This window comes from Nyctereutes procyonoides, unplaced genomic scaffold (assembly GCF_905146905.1).
Source record: "Nyctereutes procyonoides isolate TBG_1078 unplaced genomic scaffold, NYPRO_anot_genome, whole genome shotgun sequence".
NCBI lineage: Eukaryota > Metazoa > Chordata > Mammalia > Carnivora > Canidae > Nyctereutes > Nyctereutes procyonoides.
Window position 1 is genome coordinate 3,171,471 of NW_026575133.1, and position 25,649 is coordinate 3,197,119.

Consider the following 25,649-nt stretch of genomic DNA (forward strand, 5'->3'; position numbering starts at 1 on the left):
GCTCAGGCAAGTAGGGGAGACAGGCATATAAATTTACTTGCAATACCAGTATCAATGGTTAATGGAGAAAATCTAACCTGCTCTGCAGTAGATCAGAAAGGGCTATTATCCAGCTGTTTCAAATGCTCTTTATGACACTTTATTATAACTTTTATTTACGTATCATCTGTCTTTCCCCCAGTAGAATGTAATCTCTACAAGGAAAGGGTTCTACATGTTCACTGCTTTAACTCCTACTTCCTGGAAAAGTGGTGGGCACAGTAGTTGCTCAATGTATATTTATTGAATGAATGATGTCCCAACCAGCACTCATAAGTAATGAGCCATTGTCAATTTGGAGAGCCTCTAATTGCATGCCCAAGGTTCTAGTCAATACTTGGAAAAAGGAGGCACCATGGTGCAAAAGAAAGAATTTGGGTTTTACAGTAAGACAAGCCTAGGTTTGAATAATGCTTTGCCGCTTGATGTCTATGTGACTTAGAGCAAGTTAACTAATTTTTCTAAGCCTTAGTTTACCTCTCTGTAAAAGATAGAAATGACTAGTACATTTCAGAGTTACTGGGAAGTTCCCAGATAGAGTAAGTTAAAATGGCTAACACTGTAGAGAGAATCAGGTGGTAGCATCTTTCTGCAAGGCAACATGGGAAAAATCTTTTTTTTTTTTTTTTTTTGTAAAATCTAACCAGAATTTAAAATGTACACATTCTTTGACCCAGCATTCCACTTCTAGGAATCTTTTGCCACAGAATCCTAGGCAGGCACAAGTATATACAGTATAGGAGTTTTCTCTGCAGCACTGTCTATCAAAGAAAAATCTGTAAAGTTTAAAACATCTATCAGGGGACTGCTTAACATAATGCCTGGAATTTAACATACTTGATAGAAGGCAACCAGATCTATAGTAACAGTAACATGTAACGATATTGGCATGTACTGTAACTTATGCATTTCTTCCTCACAATAACCCTAAGATCATACTATTCCAGACAAGGAAACAGACTTACAAGAAACAAAGTTAACTTGCACTACTATCAATGGCAACATCCTGATTGTTTAGGTATACTGTAATTTGCACAATGTCACCATTGGGAAAAAATGGGCAAAGTGTATAAAGAATCTCTATTATTTCTTTTTTTTTTTTTTTTTTTAATTTTTATTTACTTAGGATAGTCACAGAGAGAGAGAGAGAGGCAGAGACACAGGCAGAGGGAGAAGCAGGCTCCACGCACCAGGAGCCTGACGTGGGATTCGATCCCGGGTCTCCAGGATCACGCCCTGGGCCAAAGGCAGGCGCCAAACCGCTGCGCCACCCAGGGATCCCCCAATCCTATTTTCTATTAAAAAGAAAAAAAAAAAAAACCAAACCAAAGAACCCAACCTAACCTATTCAAGGCTAGCAGCTAGAGGATATGAACCTAGGCAGGTAGACTCCAGAGTTTACCTGTAACCACTGTCAATACACATAAAAGATACAGGCTCCTTGAAGAACATCTCAAGAACTGACATCTAATTCTTTCCTTCCATTCCTTCTGCAGCTTCTCCATGCTTAACCCTCATCTCATCCCTTCCTCATCCCCAAACTTGTGTATTCATTCTTCTTTTTTTTTTTTTTTATTTTTATTTATGATAGTCACACAGAATGAGAGAGAGAGAGGCAGAGACACAGGCAGAGGGAGAAGCAGGCTCCATGCACCGGGAGCCTGACGTGGGATTCGATCCCGGGTCTCCAGGATCGCGCCCTGGGCCAAAGGTGGGCGCCAAACCGCTGCGCCACCCAGGGATCCCTTCATTCTTGCTTCTATACTTTGCTCAGGCTTCACTGTCTGCCTTGCATATCCTTCATTCCATTTATCTAAGTTTCAGTTCCTTTTGCTTCACATCACGGATCCTTCTTGGTCACCTCACATGACAGTGTTCTGTCCCTCTTTTCAATTCAGATTTAAACATTTCTTAGGGTACCCACTAAGTCAGTAATACTATGTTCGTTCAACTAATTGCTTTCAAACTACTTGCATGTACCCTGAATCACCATATGTTATATAATTCTCACTAAATTGTAATCTGTTTAAATGAGATGTATATAAAGTGCTTCACCCAGTGCCTGGCACATAGAAGTACTCAGTAAGTGGAAGTGCTTGAAAGTGAACATAAAAAGTATAAAAAAGATTGGAGATTAGGCTTTTCCAGAGAAAGCAAGCACTTGACTTGTAAGTTAATGGGTGCAACCAGGCAAACCCCAGCTTTAAATGTCATGATGCTTTTTAGATTCCCTTCCCTACTCAAGACAACAGAAGCCATAAAATCCTTTTAGTAAAAACGTTTTCTTTGTCACAGCAAAAATACATATCTGTGAGACTGTCAGAAAGATCGGGCTACTTCCAATATTATACAGTTTGTCTGCTGGCGCCTCCAAAAAAATTCATCACTCGAGAATGAAATCCACTGAAAGGTTCATAAGAAAAATGTTCCACCTACAGTATAAGTTGCTGGCAGATTTTTCTGGTTGTTAGCCAACCACAGGTGTTTGAATAAAGACAACGGCATCTTGATGTTGGGTTCATACATGTATATACTCTTAGAAACGGCTTACCCCTCTCCATGGGGTAAAATGTAGCTGCTTAGGTCTGTAAGAATTCAGGCTGTACTCTGGCCACTTTCCGGAATTCTTTAGTGTGGGTCTTAGGGCACTGCATCTCACACCAGCTAATGGGAACCATCTGGACACCTGGAAGGGAAGAGCTAGTGTTGGAGCTGGGACCCCAAATGTTTACTTTTTTTTTTTTTAATTTTTATTTATTTATGATAGTCACACACAGAGAAAGAGAGAGAGGCAGAGACATAGGCAGAGGGAGAAACAGGCTCCATGCACCGGGAGCCCGACGTGGGATTCGATCCCGGGTCTCCAGGATCGCGCCCTGGGCCAAAGGCAGGTGCCAAACCGCTGCGCCACCCAGGGATCCCCCCCCCAAAATGTTTACTAAGACCCTTCCCTTTTCAGCTGGTTATGACCTGAAGTGTCATCAAACTACCTAGTGAACCTCACCTCATACAGAAAAGCCTTATGCAGTGAATCCCCCCTTACAATTATATAAAGAGAATCATTCTAATCTCCGTAGTAAGTGACTGACATTCATATTGCTGTCTAGATTTAAAACCAGGGTAACGAGAGAAAACAGTGAATTAATCCCAAACTGTAGCTCCCAGGGAAAGAGAAGCATGTGGATGTATGGACCTACTCACCCGATTCACTGTGGGCCACCACCACCCCAAGTTCATTCTCAGCAGTGGTCAGGAGGTAGTTTGATTGTGCATCACCCAGAGAGATCTAGTCACACAATACTGGTGAAGGAAAACAATGGGTGAGAAGTCTTCCCTCCCATAGCCACTTGAGTTGTTTTCTACTTCTATTTCTTGTTTTGACAAAGGACCACAAGACTGCTGGAATAAAGGATACCACTTTGGCCAAGACAATGTCACCGGGGCGAAAACTCTTATAAATCTCAACCTGTAAAGAAAGAACAGGAATGTTAAGTGAAAGCTCTAAATCAGATCTATATGAAACTATTTGCCCCTCTGGTAGAACCAGTGTACTTTTTAACTCCACAGGGTGGAAGTCATCGTTAGTGAAGCCAATCAACAACTTTTATTGCTTTTACATCATATAAATGAAAGATTTTTATTTTTTATTTATTTTTTTAAATGAAAGATTTTTAATTCAATAACCTGGTAACGGATCTGACTTTGACAAAAGTTACTACAGTTGGCTCTGAAAGAATCCAAAGTAAATCTGAGGGAATAGCAAAGAATAGACACCTGGCTTCAAAGGCAAGGAGTAAAGTAGTCCCCTTCTGCTCAATAGAGCAAACAAAAAATCCTAAGGAAAGGAAAAGGACAGTGAGGTGAATTCCACACTTTCCAGTAGGAAACACCTTAAAATTCCTTGGACCTTTGGATCCACATTCCCACAGATGTTTGAAATTCCCTGGAGTAATTTAAAAGGATCGAGATTCCTAAAGTCATAAGGGAAAAAAAAAAAAGAACCAACCAACAACCTTGTCTTTTTCAGTAGCTCGGACATCTTCCTTGCTATAAAAAAGAATTAACAAAAGATTAATTATCTGTGAGAAAGAATTTCCTGCAGAATCATAGCAGACAGAGAGCTACAAGAGTAGAGAGAACAAATCATAATTGGGACCCAAAGGCCACCCAGAAGTGGGGTGGAGAAGCATTCCAAGTCCTCACCTGGAGGAGAAAACCACATTCCCATTCTTGGGTCACACAGAGCAGCAGTATCAATACCTTTGACTAGAGAAAAGCAGATCAGATTTGGCAGGAAAGAATAAGGAACTTTGCTGCCTTAGGAAAGCTTTAACAGAAGCACTATAGTACCAACATGGAATCCTGAGGGTGGAAAGGGCCTTAGAAGCTATATCTAGCTCACAAGAATTGTTTGTCTCTTCTTAAAAAACCTACAGGAAAAAACAAAACCCTACCATTTCACTCACCTTTTTAAAAATATATTTTATTTTTTTAAGATTCATTTATTTTACAGAGAGAGAGAAAGAGTGCATATGCCATGAGTGGGGGGGGAGCGTGCACCCTATTTTACAGAGGGAGAGAATCTCAAGCAGACCCTTCACTGAGTGCAGAGCCAGACACGAGGCTTGATCTGACGACAGCTTATGAGATCATGATCTGAGTTGAGATCACAAGTCGGTCGCTCAACCAACGGAGCCACTCAGGCACCTCTAAGATTCTATTTTTAAGTAATCTCTATACCCAACATAGGGCCTGAACTCAAAACACCGAGATCAAGACTTACATGCTTTACTGACTGAGCCAGACAGGTGCCCCTCACCCACTAACCTTTTTTTTTTTTTTTTTTAAGATTTTATTTATTTATAGAGACAGAGAGGCAGAGACTCAGTCAGAGGGAGAAGCAGACTCCATGCAGAGAGCCTGACGTGGGACTCGATCCAGGGTCTCCAGGATCATGCCCTGGGCTGCAGGCGGCACTAAACTGCTGCGCCACCGGGGCTGCGCACCCACTAACCTTTTTAAAGTCTTTCAATTCTTAGATTTAGACTATATTAAATACAAAAAAGGAAGATATTTCTTAAGATGCCTTTAACTTTTTTTTTTTTTAAGATTTTATTTATTCATGAGAGATACAGAAAGAGGCAGAGACATTGGCAGAGGGAGAAGCAGGCTCCCTGCATGGAGCCCGGTGCAGGATTCAATCCCAGGACCCCGGGATCACGACCCGAGCCAAAGGCAGACACTCAACCACTGAGCTACCCAGGTGCCCCTAATTTGTTTCATTTGAACATCCTGCAACACTAGTTTCTGGCTTAGCTCAATTCTTTTCATTTTATTTTAAAGCCCAATCTTGTCAATATTTTCCTTTTGTCCTTGCTCATATATTATAACATTTCCTTTGGACACTACCTGGACAGAATCAAAGAACAAAGAGGAGAGAGAGAGAGAGAGGCAGGTAGATATAGGAACTGTAATTGTCCCTAAAAATTTCAATCCCTGTTCTAATCTCATTCCAGGTGCTGATGCAAATGCAAAAACATGAATACTTCTTACCGGATAGTTCCTCGAAAAGAGTTCTTAAGTGGTGTGGACCCCACATATAGGATGTGCACTTTGGCAAAGCGTGAATTGATGCTAGAGACCTGTGGAACAGAGAAAAGATCAGCATTAGAGTAGTAGCAGTTGTCAGTTCAAGGAGGCAGCAAGAAAGGAATTACCAGTGTTTTAGTCCAAGCAATCCTAATTACAGAATTTAAAACAAGTTAACTCCTACTTAATTCTGCATAAATGATATATGTCAAATGGAATGAGAGTCACTCCGGCCACCTAATAAAGTTACTGTGGGCATCCAATGAAATAATATGGAATATATCTTGAAAAATACAGAAGCCTAACAAATAAAAACAGGGCATTACAGCAAATCTACACCTTTAACAGATCTTACCAAGAGCCCGGTACAGTGGACAGAATTTAAGTGTACATTTCAATTACTGTGTAATTTTGGATCACTGCCTCTTCAGTTATTTTAAGAATAACACATTTTCTGCTGGAACAATTTATAAACAGCAACTAAGAACTACAAGTTGATTTAACTTAACATGGGGGTGGGCAGAGAGTAAGGATGTCTTGTAGTTACTGATCAGTATAGCATTAATTTGTATTTCCCCTGAAACACCCGAAATGATGAAATTTATTTTTAAAAAAGATTTTATTTATTTATTTGAGAGAAAGAGACACAGCATGAGTGGAGAGAAGGGGCAGAGGGAGACAGAAAAGCAGACTCCCTGCTGAGCAGGGAGCCTGATGCAGGGCTGGATCCTAGGATCACCACCTGAGCCGAAGGCAGACATTTAACTGACTGAACCACCCAAGTGCCCTAAAAGATGAAATTTAATAGGTCTTTATAATGTCTTTTGCTTCTCTCCAGAGTAAAATAGCTTCTAAATATTAAAAATAGGCTTCCTTATTACCCTTTGGCACCTGTTTCCCAAACTGCATACTCAGGGAATCAGCTCAGTGAAAGAGCTATGCATGCTTGAACTTGGCTGCCTTTTTTTTTTTTATAATTTTTTTTTACTCATTTATGATAGTCATAGAGAGAGAGAGAGGCAAAGACACAGGCAGAGGGAGAAGCAGGCTCCATGCACCGGGAGCCCGACGTGGGATTCGATCCCGGGTTTTCAGGATCGCGCCCTGGGCCACAGGCAGGCGCCAAACTGCTGCGCCACCCAGGGATCCCGAACTTGGCTGCCTTGATCACTATCCCAGAACTTTCTAGGCCGGCACAGTCCAGTAACACTGTGATGATTAAAATGTTCTGTGCTGGCCAACGAGGCAGCTGTTAACTATATGTGAGCACTTGGAATGTAGCTAGTGAGATGAAGGAAATGAACTTTCAATTTTAATTCATTTCAATTAAATGGCCACATATGGCTAGTGACTACCACATAAGAAAGAGCACTTCCACAATGATCATGATTTCACCATTGAACAGGTGTCCTAAGCAGGGAAGTTAAGACCTACTTACCTTACAGGTTACAATAGTCCCCACATCTGGTAGTAATTGAGATTCTGTTTCTCTCATCACAGAAATCACAGGAAGCTATAGACAGAACAATAAAATGTGAGATCTTGACTAAGCCTTCCATAAAGGTATCTGTGGCTTAAGAATAATGTAGGAATGCTTTGGTCCACAGCTGAGATCACAAGCACAGATGGACTACAGACTCATATGTGCCCAGGGCAGATAGTCTTAGAAATTTAAGGCAATAGGAAGGTCAAGGGGCCATTTTTCAAAAGAAAGATGCTACTAGAAGACATAATCTAATCATTTCAGAACAGTTCTAACAAGTTTTTTTGTGATTTTCTTGGAATTTCTTGGTATATAACCAATTGTGGATAACTTGACTCTTCAAAGTTCTACTACTTCCTTCTGATTTTCACTCTATTGTACTGGCTAGAATTTCCAAATAAATATTATATAATAATGGCCATACTTTATTTTTTCTATTTTAAGGGAATACTTGTAGTTTTCCCTTTGAGCATGGCATTGGCTATTGGTATAAAATATGTATCTTTTAAAGATTTATTTCAGAGAGAGAGAAAGCATGCGCAAGTGGGAGAGGGGCGGAAGGAGAGGGAGGGAGAGAATCTCAAGCAGATTCCCCACTGAGGGGGGTAGGGGGCACTGACACCGGGCTTGATCCCAGGACCCTTAGATCATGACTGGAGTTGATATCCGGAGTCGGACGCTCAACCAATTGAGCCACCCAGGCACCCCAAGACATATTTTGAACCTCATCTTTTACTTGACTCTTGTTTCCTATGCTTCAGTTTTCGGGCCTTCTTTCAGTTTCACTAACGCACTAAACATGTTCCCATCTCAGGATTTGTGTTCAACCTGTTCTTTCTCCCAGGACTGCGCTCTCCACTCAACTCTTTTTTTTTTTTTTTCCCCCACTCAACTCTTATTTATCCTTTAGATTCAGGTTAAACATCACTTCTGTTGACTACAATGGGTTTGTCCTTTACATGTTCTCATGGTAACCTGTAATATTCTTTCAAAAACAGTCATGACTTTAGTAGCCGTAAACCAATTTGAGCATTTACTTGTTTATAATTTATGTCTGTGTCCCTTGGTAGCAGGGATCATGTGTATCTGGCTCATTACCATATCTCTAGAGGTAAAGATTGTGCCTGGCACATGAAAATGCTCAATAGATATCTATTTCTATGAAACGAACAAACTTAGAACTGTTACAGTCTTAAAATTGATTAAGAAGTCTTTCATTTTACATCTGAGCAAAAACTAAAACCAGAGAGATCAAGTTTCTAACCTAAAGCAGAAACAAGGTCTAGTTAGCCAATACCTAAATGTTCTAATTCTGAATTCTCTATTAATGCTCCCTGTCTTTAAGGGGGTCCTTCAAAGACTGTTTATCCGATCCTGGGCTAATCCTGGATCAGTGTTAGGCATTCAACAAACATTTAGTGAGCACAGGCTGCTGTGCTCAGCACTAAAGGTATGGTGGCAAGGTTTGTTTTCGTGGAACTTAGAGTCTAATAAGGGAAGAGCCTAGGAGGAACAGGTAACCGAATGCTTAATTTTATGCAAAGAAGAGCACACAGAGGAAAGAAATTTAGTTCTTTGTGAGAGTTTAACAAAACAAAAAATAAAAGCTCACAAAACTCATTTCCCTGACTAGTGGGTCTCGGAGGGCTACTGATAAAAGTGACACTAGAGAGGCTATCTGAAAAGTAGGTGGGAATTAAACAGGCTAAGGAGGAGATGGGCGCGTGACAAACAGCGTGTGTTCATCGGTTCTGTGGCAGAAGAGAGCTTACCCCACCAGCGACAAAGAAGCCTGTGTGACTAGACTGCAGAGTGGGGTGGGAATAGCGGAGCAAGATGAAACCAGAAAGGTAGGCGACATTCGGACAAGATTCAGCTCACTGCAGGCGGAAGCCGCCTCTGCTCGTCCGCTGACTTCCTTCCCCGAATGTCAGCAATAGAATCAAGCGGGACCACATCCGGCCTGTGGTGGCGAAGTGCCCAGCAGTGGAGACCTCAGCTGGAAGAAACTCGGAGACCAGCTGTTCTGCTGAGGTCCTAAAGACGCGTCCGCGGTGCCCTTTCCTATCGACCGCGAAATCAAAAGCAGCCTAAAAGAAAAGCAGAGAAGGAGGAAATGGGAAGCAGCCCCCTTTACCGCGCCATTCTCGCTGCTCTTCGTCAGGCAGCCAGCAAGCGACGAAAAGATGTAGCCGTGGCGAGTATAAGTGCCGCTGCCCGGGCTGCCCTCCTCCAAGTTACACAGACGTTCGCCTGAAGAGAAACGCTGCATCAGTCATGGGTCTTCAGAGGGTGTTGGTCATCCAGCCTTCCTGCCTCCCTGCCCCATCCAGAATTCGCTTCGGTCCCCGCACACTTACCCGGGATGCAGTACCTCACGGGTGGCGCCATGACTGCCACTGGAGGGAAACGAAGTCGGCTTCTCATTGGCCAAAGTTCAGGAGCAGTTCTGCAGTAAGAAACGCGCCAATTGGTGCGAATTGTCACGTGGCCTTCGGGAGCACCTCCTCCGTCAAACTTTATTTCCCAGGTTGCTCCGGGACCAGAGCGGGGGCGGGGCTCCGGAACGCCTGCGCTTGCGCCTGTGGTCCAGGATGGGCTGGCAGCGGGTCCCAGTCTGCAGGCTGGTACTTCGGGTGGCCCGCGATGGTTGGTTGGACTGAGACCGGCCCGGCTGGGTTGCAGACCTGGAGGGGGTGGCAGTGAGCGGCGGCGGAGGCTGCGGGGTTCCATTTGGCTGACTGGGGAGTCGGCAGGCGGCAGGTAAGAGCGGAGCCGCGGCCTTTGCTCCCCAGTCCTGCCCTTTTTTGTAGGGTCGGGGCCTGTTTGGGGCCTTTTCGTGAGCTCAGGTTCCTGTTCTCTCGTTGTCGCGCCCTGCACGGCCGTGCCCTGCACAAGCCTGGGGGAGTGCACTCTCGGGGCAGCTGTAACGCGCGGAGCTGGAAGGAGGTTAGCCAACCCAACTTGCCCATTGTAGAGATTTGGAAACTCAGATCCAGAGACAGGATTTGACTTGTCCAGTGGCTCAAAGACAGTTCAAGGTAGAGCCCAAACCGGAACCCAAGTTTTTTTTTTTTTTTTTTTTTTTTTACATCTTCTATCGTACTTTGATCACACCACCCCCATTCAGAAATAAAGCCTTTTCCGGATTTTTGTGACTGCAGCTTCAGATCTTGCAGTCGGATCCTCTCAAGCGGAGCTCAGGTCGTGTGGGCCCATTCATAACTTTTTCTTTTTCAAGCATGTTAGTCCGGAATGGAAGTCTGCACGTGAGTAGAATGCTGCTCTTACCGATGAGTGACAACTGCTGCTTAAGATAGGCAGACATCCTGAGAACAGCATCTTTGTCCATCTGAGATTTGCTACGACTTTCATCTTAGTTTCTCTTGCCCTCTGGTGACTTTGGCATATGTCCCTCCCTGTGCAAACCCTCCAGCCCTCACCAATCCAGTTTCCCCTAGGAAAACAGATGGTGACTTAGAGCCTTGGAAAGAGGCGAGTGCTGTGGCCTTCAATCCCATCTAATCTGGTGGCATATGTCACTATGGCCTGTGGTTGCTACTGAGGGATCAGTGCTAAAGGCTTGTGCTTGGGGTGATAGTGAAGCTCTGCTTTGCCCTGATTCTCCATTCCCCACCCCAACACACATACACACATTTTTTTTTTTTTTGAGTTCTGCTTTAACTCAATTTCCTGAGAAATCAGGGACTCTATGTTCAAGTGTGGACCACAATATCTCTTCCCTGGCATCCCCATGCCCCCTAAACCCCACTAACTGAGTTGTGAGGGGGTTGGCTTCAGACTCTTTACTCAAATCTAATGTGTAGCTCTGCATCAGCAAGCTTTCAGTTTATGTTTTGGTTGATTTCTGGTTGGACTTGTTATAAAAAATCCTTTCTAGTTCTTAAATGCTATGATACTAACAATGATTTTTATTTCCTTTTTACTGACCAAAAGAATGATAGCATCATATACTAAATAAGCGTTATCACATTGGCAGGAGTGCACTTGCTATTATTTGCAGCACAGACAGATGTCTGACCAGCCTTACCACTTCTGCATCTTCCATTCTTTCAAAAAGTATTTATTGAGCCCTTCTATGAACCAGATATCGTGCTAAGCATTTTGTAAACATTTCATTTCTACCTTAGCCAAGTGTATATATAAAACGATAAAGGGTTACAGCTGAAAGGGACATTTAACCCTACCCTGTCTCTGAATGAGAACACAAGGAGATTGAGGTCCAGCACTTTTGGGTGATTTGCCCAAGGTCGTAGAACTACGTAAGGACAGAATGGAACCCTAAGTAGTCAAGTTTATAGGGTAGATGAGAGTTAGTAAGTCTAGTCCTTGAGGCAGGCATTTCCTATAGAGCTCAGGAATACCAGAGGTGGTTGACAACAATCTGAAAGGTGGAGAATCTGAAAAGGAACATTTCTGGTTTTTTTTGTAGACAGAACAGATGGCATATAATTTGTGTTTATTAATGGGTGGGGAATGCATCTTGTTTGCAAGCTGTTGGTATAAAGAGTATTCTAGCAAATAGGAAACTCTGCATTAGCCACAGTAAGGAGTGAACAGTAGTGTGGATAATGTGAGTCACTTGGATTTATTGTGGGGTAGTATGTTTGTCTCACTCTTATATTTGACTATGGCTGTACATTATTTTGAAAATTCATGCTTTCAAGCCAAATCATGGTTCCAAGCAACAGGACTCCAACTCAGAGGAAGTAGGAAGGCTGACCTTTCCTTTCCTTTCTACACTGCTTCTTAAGTCTCTTAACTCCTAGGAGGTGATGGGAATGGCCAGTTTTGTTTTTTTTTTATCCTGATGCAGAATAGGTCCTTACTGAACTATTTCTTCTCTTTGCTGGCCTTGTCTGGTGGATTCCTTTTTGCCTTAGGTCATTAAAGGACTTGTGGAGGGATGCCTGGGTGGCTCAGCAGTTGAGTGTCTGCCTTTGGCTCAGGGCGTGATCCTGGAGTCCCGCCTGGAATCGGGTCCAACATCGGGCCTCCTGCATGGAGCCTGCTTCTCCCTCCGCCTGTGTCTCTCCCTCTCTCTCATTAATAAGTAAATAAAATCTTTAAAAAAGGGGGGGGTTGTGGAAGGAGGTAATGAAGTGTTTTTTGTTTGGTTGGTTTTTTTGGAAAGACCTCTAGTGATAAGCCAGTGTGCAAGGAGAGTACCTTGCTCCAGTTACTAAACTGAAACCATCACTACAGTGGAGCAGCCTCCTCCAGTTTCTGTTGGGTTTTGAGCTGCCTGTTAAATAAGTCAGTGGAAAATAAATAAATAAACAAATAAGTCAGTGGAGTTGCAGAGGACATAGTAGCCCTAGAGGGAAATTAGAGAATTTCTTTTCTGATAAGAGCTTTAATCTGCAGAATTGATGAGACTAACATCGAAGGGGTCTATGACTTCTGTTCTAGATGTTGCACGGGCAGCTGATCTCCCATGGCTATTGTGTGAGGTAGAAATCGCATAGAGATGAAAGTACTTGTAGAGCTGGGAAGCTTGGGGCCAAGAGCAGCAGCTGTGGAGAAGACTCATGGGTGTCCAGCTAGAACTAGGTAGGGGAGACTCATCACTGAGACAATAGGCTCTGTGGTCTTCATGAACAATAGTATGAAGGCCTCCCTCCTATGGCCAGTCTCTCTTACCTATGGTGTTATTCGGCCATGAATACCTGAAGTTGTCTTGGCTTTTGTATCCTTGGGGTCAGGCTGGGACTGGAATTGAAGACAAAGCATCTTATGTCATGCAGGGTAGCTGAGGTGTCCTGACAGGAGACAGGGACTCTCATGCTACAGGTTGAGTCTGGGGGCCTATAACATCAGCCCAGAGGAAGTAGGAAAGATGAATATTGGGATGCCTGGGGTGGCTCAGGAGTTGAGCATCTGTCTTCAGCCCAGGGTGTGATCCTGGCCCAGGGATCGAGTCCCACATCGGGCTCCCTGCAAGGAGCCTGCTTTTCCCTCTGTCTGGTCTCTGCCTCTCTCATGAATAAGTAAATAAACTCTTAAAAAAAAAAAAAAAAGGAAAGATGAGTATCTTTTGCCAAGATTCAGCACCAGGGCAGATCTAGATGTAGGATCCACATGCTGTGCATTCACTCCCCCACTGGCTGTTCCTTGGTGAAGAATTGTTAGGAGGTAGGTCATTGGGCTAGAGCAGGATACCCTCGGAATCCTCTGCTATGGTGGCCATGCCTACAGAGACGTGGTGGCAGGTTTGTGCATGTCAGCTGTGCTCCACCCAGTGGTCTACACAGACAACTCTAAAGACCCTGCTTTGGCTTGGAGCTGCCTTCCTCTCCCTCAGCCCTTTACTCTAGGTGTGCATCATCTTGGATTTGCTGTGCACCGAAGTGGTGCAATGTACGTAGTATTTCTGCAGGCTCAGAACCTCCAGACCCTACCCGTGTAATCTGGTTGGGACACTGGCACCACCCATTCTGCAGAGAAGTGAAGTGACCTTCCTCCTTCTCACAGCTGGTGACTGGCTCAATTGGGCCTTATTCTTAGGCCTTTGCCTTCTCCTCCCTGGTGGGATAGGGAGGAACGGGACTAGGCTGGCTCCTCACAATGATGTGCTCTTCTAGGAGCCATGCGGGGCCAGCGGAGCCTGCTGCTGGGCCCTGCCCGCCTCTGCCTGCGCCTGCTTCTGCTCCTGGGCTACAGGCGCCGCTGCCCACCTCTGCTCCGGGGCCTGGTACAGCGCTGGCGCTATGGCAAGGTCTGCCTGCGCTCCCTGCTCTACAACTCCTTTGGGGGCAGTGACACCGCTGTTGATGCTGCCTTTGAGCCTATCTACTGGCTGGTGGACAACGTGATCCGCTGGTGTGGGGTGGTGAGTGATGCCCAGGGAGCAGGAAAAGGGATGTTTTGGGGTAGCAGAAGGACATGTATCTGATGGACCCACACTGGGTTTGGGACCCACACTAGCCCCCTACCCCAGGGAAATTCCTGAGTGTACTCTTGGTATTGGCAAACTCTGTGTCTCCCTGACCTCACTGGTGTTGACAGGTGTTCGTGGTGTTGGTGATTGTGCTGACCAGCTCCATCGTGGCCATCGCTTACCTGTGTGTCCTGCCTCTCATCCTCCGAACATACTCAGTGCCACGGCTCTGCTGGCACTTCTTCTACAGCCACTGGAATCTGATCCTTATCGTCTTCCATTACTACCAGGCCATCACCACTCCACCTGGATACCCACCCCAGGTGGGTCCCCACAGGGGCATTTGGAAGGATAGAACTGCAGGCTGTGGGAGCCAGGTCCAGGAGTGGGGAGGGAGAGTGCCTCAGTATCTTTTGAGGTATAGAATTGTGCTGCCACAGTGTCATGAAGCTTTTCTCCCTTTGCACAGGGCAGGAATGATATCGCAACAGTCTCCATCTGTAAGAAGTGCATTTACCCCAAGCCGGCCCGAACACACCACTGCAGCATTTGCAATAGGTGGGTCTTGGCTTTGCTCACTGTGAACCCCAGCTGTGGCCTGTTTGCTGAAGCCCTCGGGCAAAATTTAGACCTAAAGTTTGAGAAGACGTTTATGAAGCGCGCGTCATATACCAGGCAGTGTGCCCTCACATCGTGACACCTGGTCCTAGGATGGTCCTGGGTTAGCCATTGTCACCATTTATGGACACTGAGCTTCAGAGAGATGAGTTAACCTTGTCCAAGATCATGTAGCCAATGAAGCAGGGCTTGAAGCAAGGCCTGGCGGTCTTCAAAGTCTGTGCCCTTTCCACCTCAGCAGGATGCTGGGCCTTGTAGGAAAGGATTGGCACTGACATCTCAAGAACCTTGACCACCGTAACAGAGCCTGTGTCCCTCCCTCACAGGTGTGTGCTGAAGATGGATCATCACTGCCGTATCCTTTTATCTTTTCTGCCTGAGGCCTCCTCCTTTAGCTCCAGAGCCCTGCACCAGGTTAAGGGCCACAACCAAGGCATCATCCCTCATCCCAACGAAGGTTCATGAGAAGTTAGTAGAAGAGGAATGGTGGAGATTGGCCATCTCCAGGGGGAAGCAGGAGGCTTACAAGCTCTGTGGGACAGATCTTCTTGGAGCAGGGCATCTATTCTAACAGTTCTTTCTTTTGTAGACTGTCATGCTAACATTTATGGGATGGGAAGAGATGTTTGGACTTCATGTTGTCCACTGGATATTCTCTGCTTTCCCATACAAATGGCTAGGTTGAAGTATTGGTAGAGGATTTGCTCTACCAATTTTGCTGAAGGATTTGTTTTCATGATTTCCCAGTGGGACTTTTGAAGGCTCTTTAAAAGCTTTAGCCTCTGGAAAATAGTCCCATGTTTTCTTGCCTTTGGGAAATAGTTCTTGGTGACTGGAAGCCCTGTACTTGGATGCCATTATGAAGCAGGGATGAACCAGAGAGACCTGAAGCTGTGTTTGATCTTGTCCTTAATCCTTCCCCAACCAGCCTGGCTAAACAACTGTGTGGGCCACTATAACCATCGGTACTTCTTCTCTTTCTGCTTTTTCATGACTCTGGGCTGTGTCTACTGCAGCTATGGAAGTTGGGACCTTTTCCGGGAAGCTTATGCTGCCATCGAGGTGAGCCCATAGTTAGGAGCAGGGCAGCTCAGAATTTTGGGGCATGGAATCTGTCCCGAAGGAGTGGGGCTGGTAGCATCCCCATCCTAGAGGCCTGAGAGTGTAACCAGTACTGTTTTCCATCCCCGTAGAAAATGAAACAGCTCGACAAGAACAAACTACAGGCGGTTGCCAACCAGGTGGGCTGACCCCACCCCACTGCCTCCTGCTGCTCAGGCCAGGGGGTATAGAGTTGCTGAGGCAGCGGGGGCCCACCTGCTAGTGGAGTAGTAGAGGCTGGCTAAGGGGCCTCTCCATACTGGATCAGGGGTGTTCTGGGAGGCTGTCTGCCATGAGTGGACTAAGTGGCCTGGGGGTAGATTCAAGTCCCTGGTTTGTGACAGTTTTGGGCTCTCTATCCCATTATCACCTTTTTTGGGCTGAGTGAGGACTCTGCCTTGGTGATGGCCTGAGCAGCAAAGTCTGTGTTAGTCCATGTAATGGGGTTCCAGGGGACAGAGATCAGGCTGGGCCAGTCTGATCACCCTTTGTTCCTGGTCTTTCTGCATCCATTGTCAGGATCATCCCTTCTCCTGAGCCTTTTAGGACCCTTATTCTGACAGGTCTTGGGCCACAACTATACCACTTAGCTCTGCTGCCCTTTCAGCCCTTAGTGGAGCTCAGGTCTTCCTGCTTGTGCTTGCATTGTGTGTGGACCCGGTCTCTTCTCTTGAGGATTGCAGCCACATGGTGAGGGAGTTCTCATTGGGAAGTGTAGTGGCTTCCCCTGGAGCCCCATTTGTGTCGTCAAATCTGAAGGCCCAGGGTCAGCTCCTCCCATGCTTTGCCATCCTGTCCAGACCTGCTCTGCCCAGTGTGTGTTCACATGATGGTGCTGCCGGGCTTGGCCCACCCATCTGGCTGCTGCCCTAACTCCTCTGTGGCTTAACTCCCTATTTCTCATCCTGGGCTTTGGTCACTTCCCTGCCTGCAGGTGCTGGGGTTGTGATGGAGATCCAACAAAGCAAATGAACCACCTCGTTGTTCTCTTTTTCTAGACATATCACCAGACCCCACCACCCAGCTTCTCCTTCCGAGAAAGAGTGACTCACAAGAGTCTTGTCTACCTCTGGTTCCTGTGCAGGTATTGAACGATCATTTTTGGCAGTTTAAGTGGGGGGCAGCTTCAGGACCATCTTTTCCAGTGCCTGTGGGTAGGCAGGACCCATCCCTGTCCTTTGCCACTGTTCCTAGTGTGACTTAGCTTGGCAGAGAGTCAGGGCTTCATTGTCTTCAGCATTTTGGGGCAGGGAACACTAAGGATGCTAGCACTGGATGTTGTGCCCAGGTAAGCTAAACTCCTACCCCAGAGTGGAGCCGTGCATTTTCCAGATGTGGAGAACTGAGGAGGAGAGGGTGAAGTGAGCTGCTGGCTGATCATAGCTGGGAATGGGAGAGCTGCAATTGGAATTGTGTGCTCCCTGTTCTAAACCTGGTGCTTTTACTACCTGTTGCTGTTTTGTAAGGCTGGTTCTTTTAGGAACTATGGGACATTTTTATTAGTAACACAGACTTGTTTCCTCACCCTTCTTTCTACGTAATTTATTCTTTGCTCAGGTTAATGCTTCTTCATTAATGCTTTTTATGGATGTAGTGAAGCAACAACCTAGGATGTAGGCTGGGAGATAAGACTTAGGCAGAGAGGTCTCTGGTGGGTCTTTACTGCTCAGCTCAGTTTCAGATTCAGACCTACTTGGAGCAACTCCCTCCTCTAAGCTCCCCACCAATCTTGGCCCCTCTTTTCTTAGTTCTGTAGCACTTGCCTTGGGTGCCCTAACTATTTGGCACGCTGTTCTCATCAGTCGAGGTGAAACTAGTATCGAAAGGCACATCAACAGGAAGGAGAGACGTCGGCTGCAGGCCAAGGGCAGAGTGAGTAGGACTGTGGGCTTGGGGTGGAGGGTAATTAAACTTGCTGTCCCGAAAACAGAAGCCATGGGCAGGGCCAATAGGGCAGGTGTCATAAAAGGTTGGAACTTGCCTAGCTGAACTTTAGCTTAGCCAATTTGGGCTCTAAAATTAGGAGACGATTAAGTAAAAACAGGGGTCTGTAGAAACCTGTGTTTTTCTTGGCTCTAGGTTTTTAGGAATCATTACAACTACGGCTGCTTGGACAACTGGAAGGTATTCCTGGGTGTGGACACACGAAGGTAAAGTAAAACATCTAGATCAGTCCCATCCAATAGAACTCTTAAGATAAACTTTCTATACCTATGCTGTACAAGACATTAGCCACTAGCCACATATGGTTGCTGAACACTTGAAGTATGGCTGATGCATCCATAAATTGAACTTTTAATTTTCACTAATTGAAACAGGCACATGTGACTAGTGGCTACCATAGCCATTGCAAATCTAGACTCTGGGAGTAGAAATCATTGCTCATTTGAGCCAAAGTAGCTTAAGGCCCAAACCCCTGAGGCTTATACAGGGAACCAAAACAGACTCCTAAGAAAGCTGTTAAGAAGGGACCTCTAGGTAGGATACAGTGACCACTAGCTTCCTCCCATTTGTATGGCAGTGTCTGGAGTTCAAGCCAACAATATGTGGGATTGCATTAATCTATTTGTAACATAAGTCCTAAGACAAAAAAAAAAAAAAAAATGAAGTTAGCTCTCTGAGCCCAAGAGACAAAGGTAAATCACTTTTCAAATCGCAGCTTCCAAGAACAATCATCATGTGGTTTCACGTATATGTGGAATGTAAGAAATAGTGAAAGGGACTATAAGGGAAAGGAGGGAAACTGGGGAAAAATTAGAGAGGAAGACAGACCATGAGAGATTCCTAACTCTGGGAAACAAAGGGTTACAGAGGGGAGGAGGTGGGGGGATGGGGTGACTGGGTGATGGACCCTAAAGAGGGCACTTGATGGGATGAATCCTGGGTGTTATACTGTATGTTGACAAATAGTATTTAAGTTAAAAAAAAAAAAAAAAAAAAAAAGAATGTAACTCCCAAGGCACTACTGACTAGGTGACCAGAAAGTACCCGTCCTCTTCCCCTTCCCATCCTCATTACATTCCTGCCTGTCAGTGCTTGCAGTGGTCCCTTAGAAGTTTCGCTTGAACCCTCTAAAGGCCCTCAAGGCACCAGAGGACAAACTGGACAGATCAGAACTTTTGTTACCTTTGGAATTAATGCCAAGGTAGCTTCAGGTACCTTGAATCCTTGCTGGGGACAGGATCAGGAAGGAAGATCAGGAACTCTTGGAACTCAGAGACATTCTATCTTCTCTTGTAGGCACTGGCTGACTCGGGTGCTGTTACCGTCCAGTCACCTGCCCCATGGGAATGGAATGAGCTGGGACCCCCCTCCCTGGGTGACTGCTCACTCAGCCTCTGTGATGGCGGTGTGAGCTGGATGTGTCAGCCACAACTTGAGCACCACTCTGCTTCCTGCATTGTCTCAACGGCCTCCAAGGATAGCTTCTTGGAATCCTTGGGCAAAAAAATCAGTGGGCCTGCCTTAGAGTATCATGCAGGGACAACTCAAGGACCAGTCTCTTGGCCACTGCAGAAACAAGGCATGATGTGGAAAAATCATAGGACTGATGTCCCTTTACTCAGCTCAGGCAAACTGAAGTTCCAGCCCCAGACTGGAGATTAGGCAGCTAGCAACCTTGCCAGGTGCTGACCCCGACCTCCTCCAGGTTCCAGCACTGGGGTTGGCCACCACCTCTTCCACTTGCTATTTGAGAAAACACCTGAACAGTAGAGCGGAGATTCTGGCTTCTCAACAGGGCAAGACACCAGGCGTACTGCTGAGGTCACTGCCACTTCTCATATGCTGCTGAAGGTGAAGAATAAAGGTATTTGATTTTTAAAGATACGTAGCTTCTCTTTGCCTTTACTAGAGGGTGGGGAAGAGAGAGATCAGGGTCAAGGCCTACTGAGTACATATTCTGGTCATGCTTCCTGTGTTCTACTTAGAGGGGTGGATGTCCCAAAGAATTCTTGGCAAGTCCTTGTCATTAGTGGTGTTCTAGTTATGTGCCACAGAGGTGTAAGTGGGGACGGGGAAATATGTGACAGCCCCATTACCAAAAGAAATTTTTATTCTCCAGTAGGTACACACACATCCATCATCCTATCCTGGTCCACATTCACCTGCATTCACCCCTCAGCAGCGTAGCTCCTTTTTTCTAACAAATAAATGGAAGAGCCCCAAGACCAAGATCTTTCTTCAAACACAAGTAGTCTCACACTCGTTACTTCACAAAGTCATTAGAAGTCAGGATTCCTATGTTTACGGCCATGCAACAGTGGCCCAGAGAGAGGCAATCAGAGGCGAGTAGTCTCCCTAACTTGGGCAAGATGGCTTGATAGTTAGTAATTCCAGGTTAGATTGTCCAAAGAGTCTAGGCCAGGACTGGGCTCAGCTGCCAGGGCTCCCCAGCAGAAACCTGTAGGTGAAAAGAATGTTGGCAGCATCAGCAATGAGGCTCATTTCAACCCCATCTTACCCACGACCTAGAAACTCACCACTCTCCCCTGGCTGACACTGCCTCCTTGCGCACCAGTCTCTTCTTATCATCCAGGGGTTTGGCTAAAGCTCGGATCACCTGTGGTTTGTACGGCAGCAGCTGTGGAGTTAGAAGAGCCACAGCCTTGCTCAACCACACCAACTGAAAAGGGCTGCTATGACTTTAAAACTAACATTCCTCCTATTCTCCTTTAGTGATTTCAGAGGATGCTATGTGGCAGGGTGGCCGTTCTCTTACAGGGCAGTCAGGCAAATCCTTGCCTGGGTGTACCTCCCATTTCCTACCTAAATCACACAGCAGGGTGGCCAGTCTCGCCTAAGGCAAAAATGTACTTCTCTGGCTCTTCTATGAAGGGTCTAGGCCAGAGAGGACCATCCCAGGTACTCACCACAGTGGTGGGCAGACGAGTAAGAGCATGCATACACTGCAGTGCAGCAATCCGGACAGCCTGGAACACAGTCATAGGGGGGTGAGGGGAGACCCATGAGAGATGTAAGGGCCAAAGAGTTGTGGGGGTTTAACGCACCATGGAAGGGCTAGAGCTGAGGTTCAGAAACTTGGTGACGAGGGTGTCAACGTGAAGACTCATGACCTGGGGTGCTTCCAATAGAAGAGGCTGAAGGCAGCTGAGGGTGGAGAGCTGTACTACACAGTCAGAGCAGGATAGGGCCTCCAGCAGCAAGGAAAGCAGCTAAGGGGCCACAGAGAAGGTGGGCATGATCACATATGTGATGAGCCTGCTCCACCCCCCCCAATGTCCCAGCTGGGGACAGTGGCTTAGTCCCTGTTTGAGGCTCTGATTGCAGGGGCTTACCGTGGGCAACTCTGGCAAGAGCACAGGCTTAGGCAGCCTATTAAGTACATGAGACAGGCCCTTCAGGTAATTTGGCTTCACATCTGTAAAAACATGGAAAAGCTTAGGGAGAAACTGGTCTCAGACATATGGCTTGGGGATTCAACTCCAACCTCTGATGAAGCTGGGACATCAGCGTAGAAAAAGGTTTAAAAAAAAGGGGGGGGGGATCCCTGCTGGGTGGCTCAGCAGTTTGGTGCCTGCCTTCAGCGCAGGGCATGATCCTGGAGACCCGGGATCAAGTCCCACATCGGGATCCCTGCATGGAGCCTGCTTCTCCCTCTGTCTGGGACTCTACCTCTCTCTCTCTCTCTCTCTCTCTCTCTCTCTCTCTGTCTCTCTCTGTCTCTCATGAATAAATAAATAAAACCTTAAAAAAAAAAAAAAACAACAATCCTCAAGCTCAGAAAAGGCAAGACAGGCTCATCAAAGGAAAAACATGGGATAAGAATCTGGACATTTAGCCTTTCAGGTACAGCTCTAAAGAAGCACTCAGGTTCTAAATTACTTTAGAGAATGTGGCCTGAGCAAAGGAGAGGTCTATATATTTGGGGCCTTTCTTTTAGACCCTTCTCACCTTGGGAAGCAGCATGGAAGCCCTGGACCAAAGCAGGCACATTATCTGTGAAGAACCGCTGGCGGAACATGATCCGCACTTCAGCATGGCCAGCCCGGGTTAACACATCAGTGCAGTCAGACATGAGCAGAGAGAAGCCATCAGCTGCTGCCGGGCCTAATTCTGGATCACTCAGGAGGCCCATGAGCTGGAGAAAAGAGGTTTATTAGAAGAGAAGAATGAATCTTAAATACCCAAGAGGAGGATGACAGTTGTTTCTGGGAGGAATAGAATATATGGGGAATTTCCTGGTTACATCCTTGGCTCTCCTGTCTCCAAAATGGACTTACCCGGTCAGTAAGGCAGGAGCTGAGAGGATGGTATCTGAGTACAAGGGCCTTTGTTACCTATAATCAGAAAGAGAACAATCAGGGTATGACACTCAAACCCCAGAGTCGCAAGAAGCACATGTATAGTTCGAGGTCAAAAGGAGAAATTTTATTTAACTAGACATAATTGTCTCTTTGTCTAACCAGAATCCATTCTAGCTCCTTACCCAGAGAAGCAGTGTGAAGGCCTGACTGCGATAGGGCCCAGGACTAAGGCCAGCCTCTACTTTGTCCACAGCCAGCTGCAGGAATTCATCTAGCTGTTGCCCTAAAAATAAGAAACACCTGATCCAGAGGCTACACATTTCTCCTTTAACCACAGAAGATGTAAGCTGTTTAAATGCAGAGCTCCCTGAGAAGCCTTTAGAAAAGAATAGTATCATTCTGGCTATGACTTTGCCCACTCAGCTCTAGGATACTCGCATGAGAGCCTGGTATCTCCTAACACAGGGGTGCTAGTATTCAGAAAGAGCGATCTATTTCTAGTAAAAAATGATCTCTAACAGCTCCCTGTGGGGAGTATGATGACAGACCTACACAGAACACTCTGCTTGAACCCTCTTATGTCCTGTAATGCTTTGGCCAACTCTGGGTCTTGACTCTTGTCCTAAGGGCTGTCCCTTGGGAGGCTCTATTATATTATTAACAGCTCCTTTTTTAAAGAGAATAGCTGAACTTCCATGATTTCATCAGTAATTGATTCCAGGAGGCTCCCAACCCCCAGTCTCATTTCAGTACCTGCAGGGAGCTTGTTGAGGAGTCCTGCAAAGCACTTGGCAGCGGCAGTAGAGGAGGAGGGGCAGCTGGGGCAGCAGCTCAGCTCTACAAGCTCCCGCATGAGTTGGTTCAGCTGAGGGATTTCCACCTATATGAAACCTGACCATGTAATGCACGCAGACAACACTCACACTCCAAGAGATACCCAGTAGAAAGTGGCAGCAGGGGCTAGGATGGATGAGAACTAAATTCTCCAGTGAAAAGATCAGCCTAGCATATGGCAGATTTCTGCCCAGAAGTCACTTGGGATCTGCCTTCCCTTGTCAGGGTTAAACCAGGGTACTTCCCAAATGTACGCACATTTCGAGGTAAGGAGCAGACAAAGGCCATAAGCAGTGCAACAAGCCGCCTCTGTCCTGAGGAGCCATCCTATAAAGGAAGAAGAGCTCTAGTAAGCCTGTCCTGCCAGAAATAGGCTTGTCTGCACCCCAAACCCATTACAGATTAGCCCTCAAAACTTGAAGGAAAGAAGTTCCAAGATTCTCTCCCTTCTGGTCCATCAGACCCTTACCTGGAATGGCTGGAATCTGCAAGGGAAGCTGTTTTCAGGCAGAAAGGAGATGTTGCCATCCAAGAAAAGGGGTACAATGCAGGCGACACTCTGGGCAGCTAAACTGGGGGTAGAGGACTACATATCACCAAGGAGCCAGGGTTCTGAAATACCCTGGGTTCACATTAGAGTCACTGAGTCAATGGGCCAGAACACGATCATTCACACATTCAGCAGGTATTAATTCAACATATATTATGTGCCAAGACCCATCCCATTTTAGGCCCTAGTGATTTAGCAGTGAATCAAATTAAATCTGTTCTGGAGTTTACAATCCAGTCAGAGAACTCAAACGTATGCTTCAAAATGCTCCACAGGGAAAAACAAAAACAAAAACAAAAAAAAAACCCAAAATGCTCCACAGGTGGTTCTTCTGCACATTATTCCCCCATAGCTTTCCCACCCCCACAGTCCATGTTGCTAAAAAGCCCTTTCCTCTTACTTTGCCAGCAAAACAACTCCCTCCACATTTGATTCTGGGTAAAAGGACAGCTCAGAAGGCAGCTACCTGCTGTTTCTTCCCAAGGTTCTATCATCCTGCCTAGGATCAAGCCACAACAACGATTATACTCACTCAGGGCTCAAATGGGTAGTGGCAGTGCCAATGACAGATACCATGGCAGCCAAGACCTCATCTTCCAACAGCACTTTTTTCAGAACTGAGTGTTCTTTCTCTGAAAAATCAAAACATACACAAACACACAGAATCACCAGGCCATGGCTATAGTTCAGATGATTAGGTCCTGTCATCAGCAGGATTCCAGTTAAAATGGCAGTTTTTAACCTGTCCTCTAGTAGTGCTGTAGCCTTGAGCACCAGGACAGCATCAGAAGCAGGAGTGCTTAACATGGGCCACAAAGAGCTCTTGAGAACTTTGTGCAGTCCTTAGACTGGGCAGCATGGAAAATAAAGCTAGCTGTTACTAACTTCTTGATTTCAGCAATAGTTTTTTCCAAAACTTGAAAATAATATGGACGTATTGTCATGGGTCCTTTTATCACAGCAGCTACATACATGGAGCGACCATTTGTACATATTATGTACTATGTTCCCAGGCACCACACATTTTTATTTCTTATTAACTACCCTGTGAGGTGTGAAATCACCTGGGTACTCAACAATTTCACTTTTTGTCTTCCTTTTATAATTGAGTGAACAGAGGCATAAAAAAGCTAAATATCTTCAATTATGTTAACAAGCGGTGGAGTTGAACATGAAACCCAACCAGGTCAGCTTTACTCCAGAGCCTAATTCTAAAACTAGGCTAATTACATAGCAATTATACAGAAAAAAAGGTGTGCATCCTTCTGAGTGTTGCTAACACAAGTAGATTTTGATTCCTGTCACTGGTCAGGTTGGCACCCTGTGCTTGAAGTGCAAAATCTCACTCTGGGGACAAAGGATTCAAAAGAAGCCTCAACTGGTACAAAATAGAATACCAGAGATAGCCTCAGGGTGACAGTGCTGTTCAACATTAGTGGAAGGCTGAGGTCCAGAGGTGGGATAGCTAGAGAAGGTGTGGGGTGCAGAAACTCACCTGGCATGGAAGCCTGCACAGCTAAGGCAAACAGGCAAGGTACAGCTGTCTGATGGAAATACCAGCAGCTCTCAGGGTCCTGCTGGCATTTTTCTGCCACCTGCTGGAGGCTTTGACAGACGGCAATAACTTCACTGGTTCCTGCAACCATATTCCCTGTGTGGTGAGAAAGTATTCTCAGCAAAGTTTTCTTAAAAGCATTTCCAGATATTTCAGATACAGAATATGTGAAGAATAATCAAAGATAAGTGACTAAAGAGTCCATGAGTGTCTTATAAAGAGCCAAATTTTATTCTCTTGGTGATTCTTTTTCACCTACTCAGATTTTGGAGCAAAATTTCCGACTCTGTGCCAACTCTGCAATACAAGCACTCATATATTTTCTCCTTTAGTTTTCATAAGCACCGGAGAAGTATCATTTCCTCCATTTCATAGAGGATGTGGAGGCTAAATAAAACTACCAATGGTTTTCCACGGTCACAGTAAGTGCAAAGTCAGGAGTCAAACCCTGGCCATACTCCAAGTTCAGTGCTCTTTCTACTATGTAACAGCTGCTAGAACACCCATTGGATCTGCCACGAAGGGCTCTGGGCAGTGCAAAGCCAGCTTAGGAAATTAGGGCCCATAATAAGCGTGCATAGGTTCACAGTAGCAATAGCTGCTGTCACTTATGCCTTGGAGCAGACATGTGTATGAGTTAGGTGGAGATCTTATTCAAGTTCTGATCAATAGGGCCTGAGATTCTGCACTTCTAACAAGTTCCTAGACAGTGC

General features: G+C 45.8%; 3 protein-coding genes across 9 annotated transcripts in view; 1 reads left to right on the forward strand and 2 right to left on the reverse strand.

The window, feature by feature from the left end:
- Positions 1-2,302: 2,302 nt before the first annotated feature.
- On the reverse strand, positions 2,303-9,505 carry EXOSC1 (exosome component 1). 3 transcript variants are annotated; one of them, XM_055346092.1, is made up of 8 exons: positions 9,472-9,505; positions 9,249-9,364; positions 7,067-7,141; positions 5,593-5,681; positions 4,053-4,086; positions 3,455-3,505; positions 3,241-3,325; positions 2,303-2,725 (listed from the first exon to the last, which is right to left on the reverse strand). In XM_055346092.1, exons 1-8 carry the CDS (start codon positions 9,500-9,502, stop codon positions 2,619-2,621), a joined length of 588 nt encoding a protein of 195 aa, XP_055202067.1. In that variant the 5' UTR covers positions 9,503-9,505; the 3' UTR covers positions 2,303-2,618. The 3 variants fall into 3 exon arrangements, with proteins under 3 accessions (XP_055202067.1, XP_055202068.1, XP_055202069.1); XM_055346093.1 differs by lacking the exon at positions 9,472-9,505 and having other exon boundaries at positions 4,046-4,086; positions 9,249-9,311; XM_055346094.1 differs by lacking the exons at positions 9,249-9,364; positions 9,472-9,505 and adding an exon at positions 8,884-9,228 and having other exon boundaries at positions 4,046-4,086.
- Positions 9,506-9,671: 166 nt separating this feature from the next.
- On the forward strand, positions 9,672-19,559 carry ZDHHC16 (zinc finger DHHC-type palmitoyltransferase 16). 2 transcript variants are annotated; one of them, XM_055346017.1, is made up of 11 exons: positions 9,672-9,874; positions 13,717-13,964; positions 14,141-14,335; positions 14,482-14,570; positions 14,957-14,985; positions 15,559-15,692; positions 15,824-15,871; positions 16,730-16,815; positions 17,480-17,603; positions 17,811-17,881; positions 18,972-19,559. In XM_055346017.1, exons 2-11 carry the CDS (start codon positions 13,722-13,724, stop codon positions 19,084-19,086), a joined length of 1,134 nt encoding a protein of 377 aa, XP_055201992.1. In that variant the 5' UTR covers positions 9,672-9,874; positions 13,717-13,721; the 3' UTR covers positions 19,087-19,559. The 2 variants fall into 2 exon arrangements, with proteins under 2 accessions (XP_055201992.1, XP_055201993.1); XM_055346018.1 differs by lacking the exon at positions 15,824-15,871.
- Positions 19,560-19,767: 208 nt separating this feature from the next.
- The window catches only part of MMS19 (MMS19 homolog, cytosolic iron-sulfur assembly component), a 33,992-nt gene continuing 28,110 nt past the window's right edge, over positions 19,768-25,649 (reverse strand). For all 4 annotated transcript variants that reach the window (XM_055346013.1, XM_055346012.1, XM_055346015.1 and 1 more), the window contains 13 exons: positions 24,877-25,032; positions 23,914-24,013; positions 23,301-23,403; positions 23,090-23,158; positions 22,751-22,877; positions 22,180-22,280; positions 21,974-22,030; positions 21,645-21,831; positions 21,029-21,111; positions 20,741-20,905; positions 20,603-20,662; positions 20,213-20,313; positions 19,768-20,133 (listed from right to left, as the gene is read on the reverse strand). In XM_055346013.1, coding sequence (XP_055201988.1) covers positions 20,106-20,133; positions 20,213-20,313; positions 20,603-20,662; positions 20,741-20,905; positions 21,029-21,111; positions 21,645-21,831; positions 21,974-22,030; positions 22,180-22,280; positions 22,751-22,877; positions 23,090-23,158; positions 23,301-23,403; positions 23,914-24,013; positions 24,877-25,032 — 1,337 coding nt within the window. In that variant the 3' untranslated portion in view covers positions 19,768-20,105. The remainder of the gene's footprint in view (positions 20,134-20,212; positions 20,314-20,602; positions 20,663-20,740; positions 20,906-21,028; positions 21,112-21,644; positions 21,832-21,973; positions 22,031-22,179; positions 22,281-22,750; positions 22,878-23,089; positions 23,159-23,300; positions 23,404-23,913; positions 24,014-24,876; positions 25,033-25,649) is intronic.

Bases quoted from the DNA above. Each gene is read 5' to 3' on its own strand.
- ZDHHC16 (XM_055346017.1), top strand. From the start codon at position 13,722: ATGCGGGGCCAGCGGAGCCTGCTGCTGGGCCCTGCCCGCCTCTGCCTG. The intron at 14,336-14,481 runs GTGGGTCCCCAC...CCCTTTGCACAG, and splicing joins CACCTGGATACCCACCCCAG to GGCAGGAATGATATCGCAAC. The intron at 17,882-18,971 runs GTAAAGTAAAAC...CTTCTCTTGTAG, and splicing joins CTGGGTGTGGACACACGAAG to GCACTGGCTGACTCGGGTGC.
- EXOSC1 (XM_055346092.1), bottom strand. From the start codon at position 9,502: ATGGCGCCACCCGTGAGGTACTGCATCCCGG. The intron at 9,365-9,471 runs GTAAGTGTGCGG...GTTTCTCTTCAG, and splicing joins CGTGAGGTACTGCATCCCGG to GCGAACGTCTGTGTAACTTG. The intron at 3,326-3,454 runs GTATCCTTTATT...TTGTGTGACTAG, and splicing joins ACATTGTCTTGGCCAAAGTG to ATCTCTCTGGGTGATGCACA.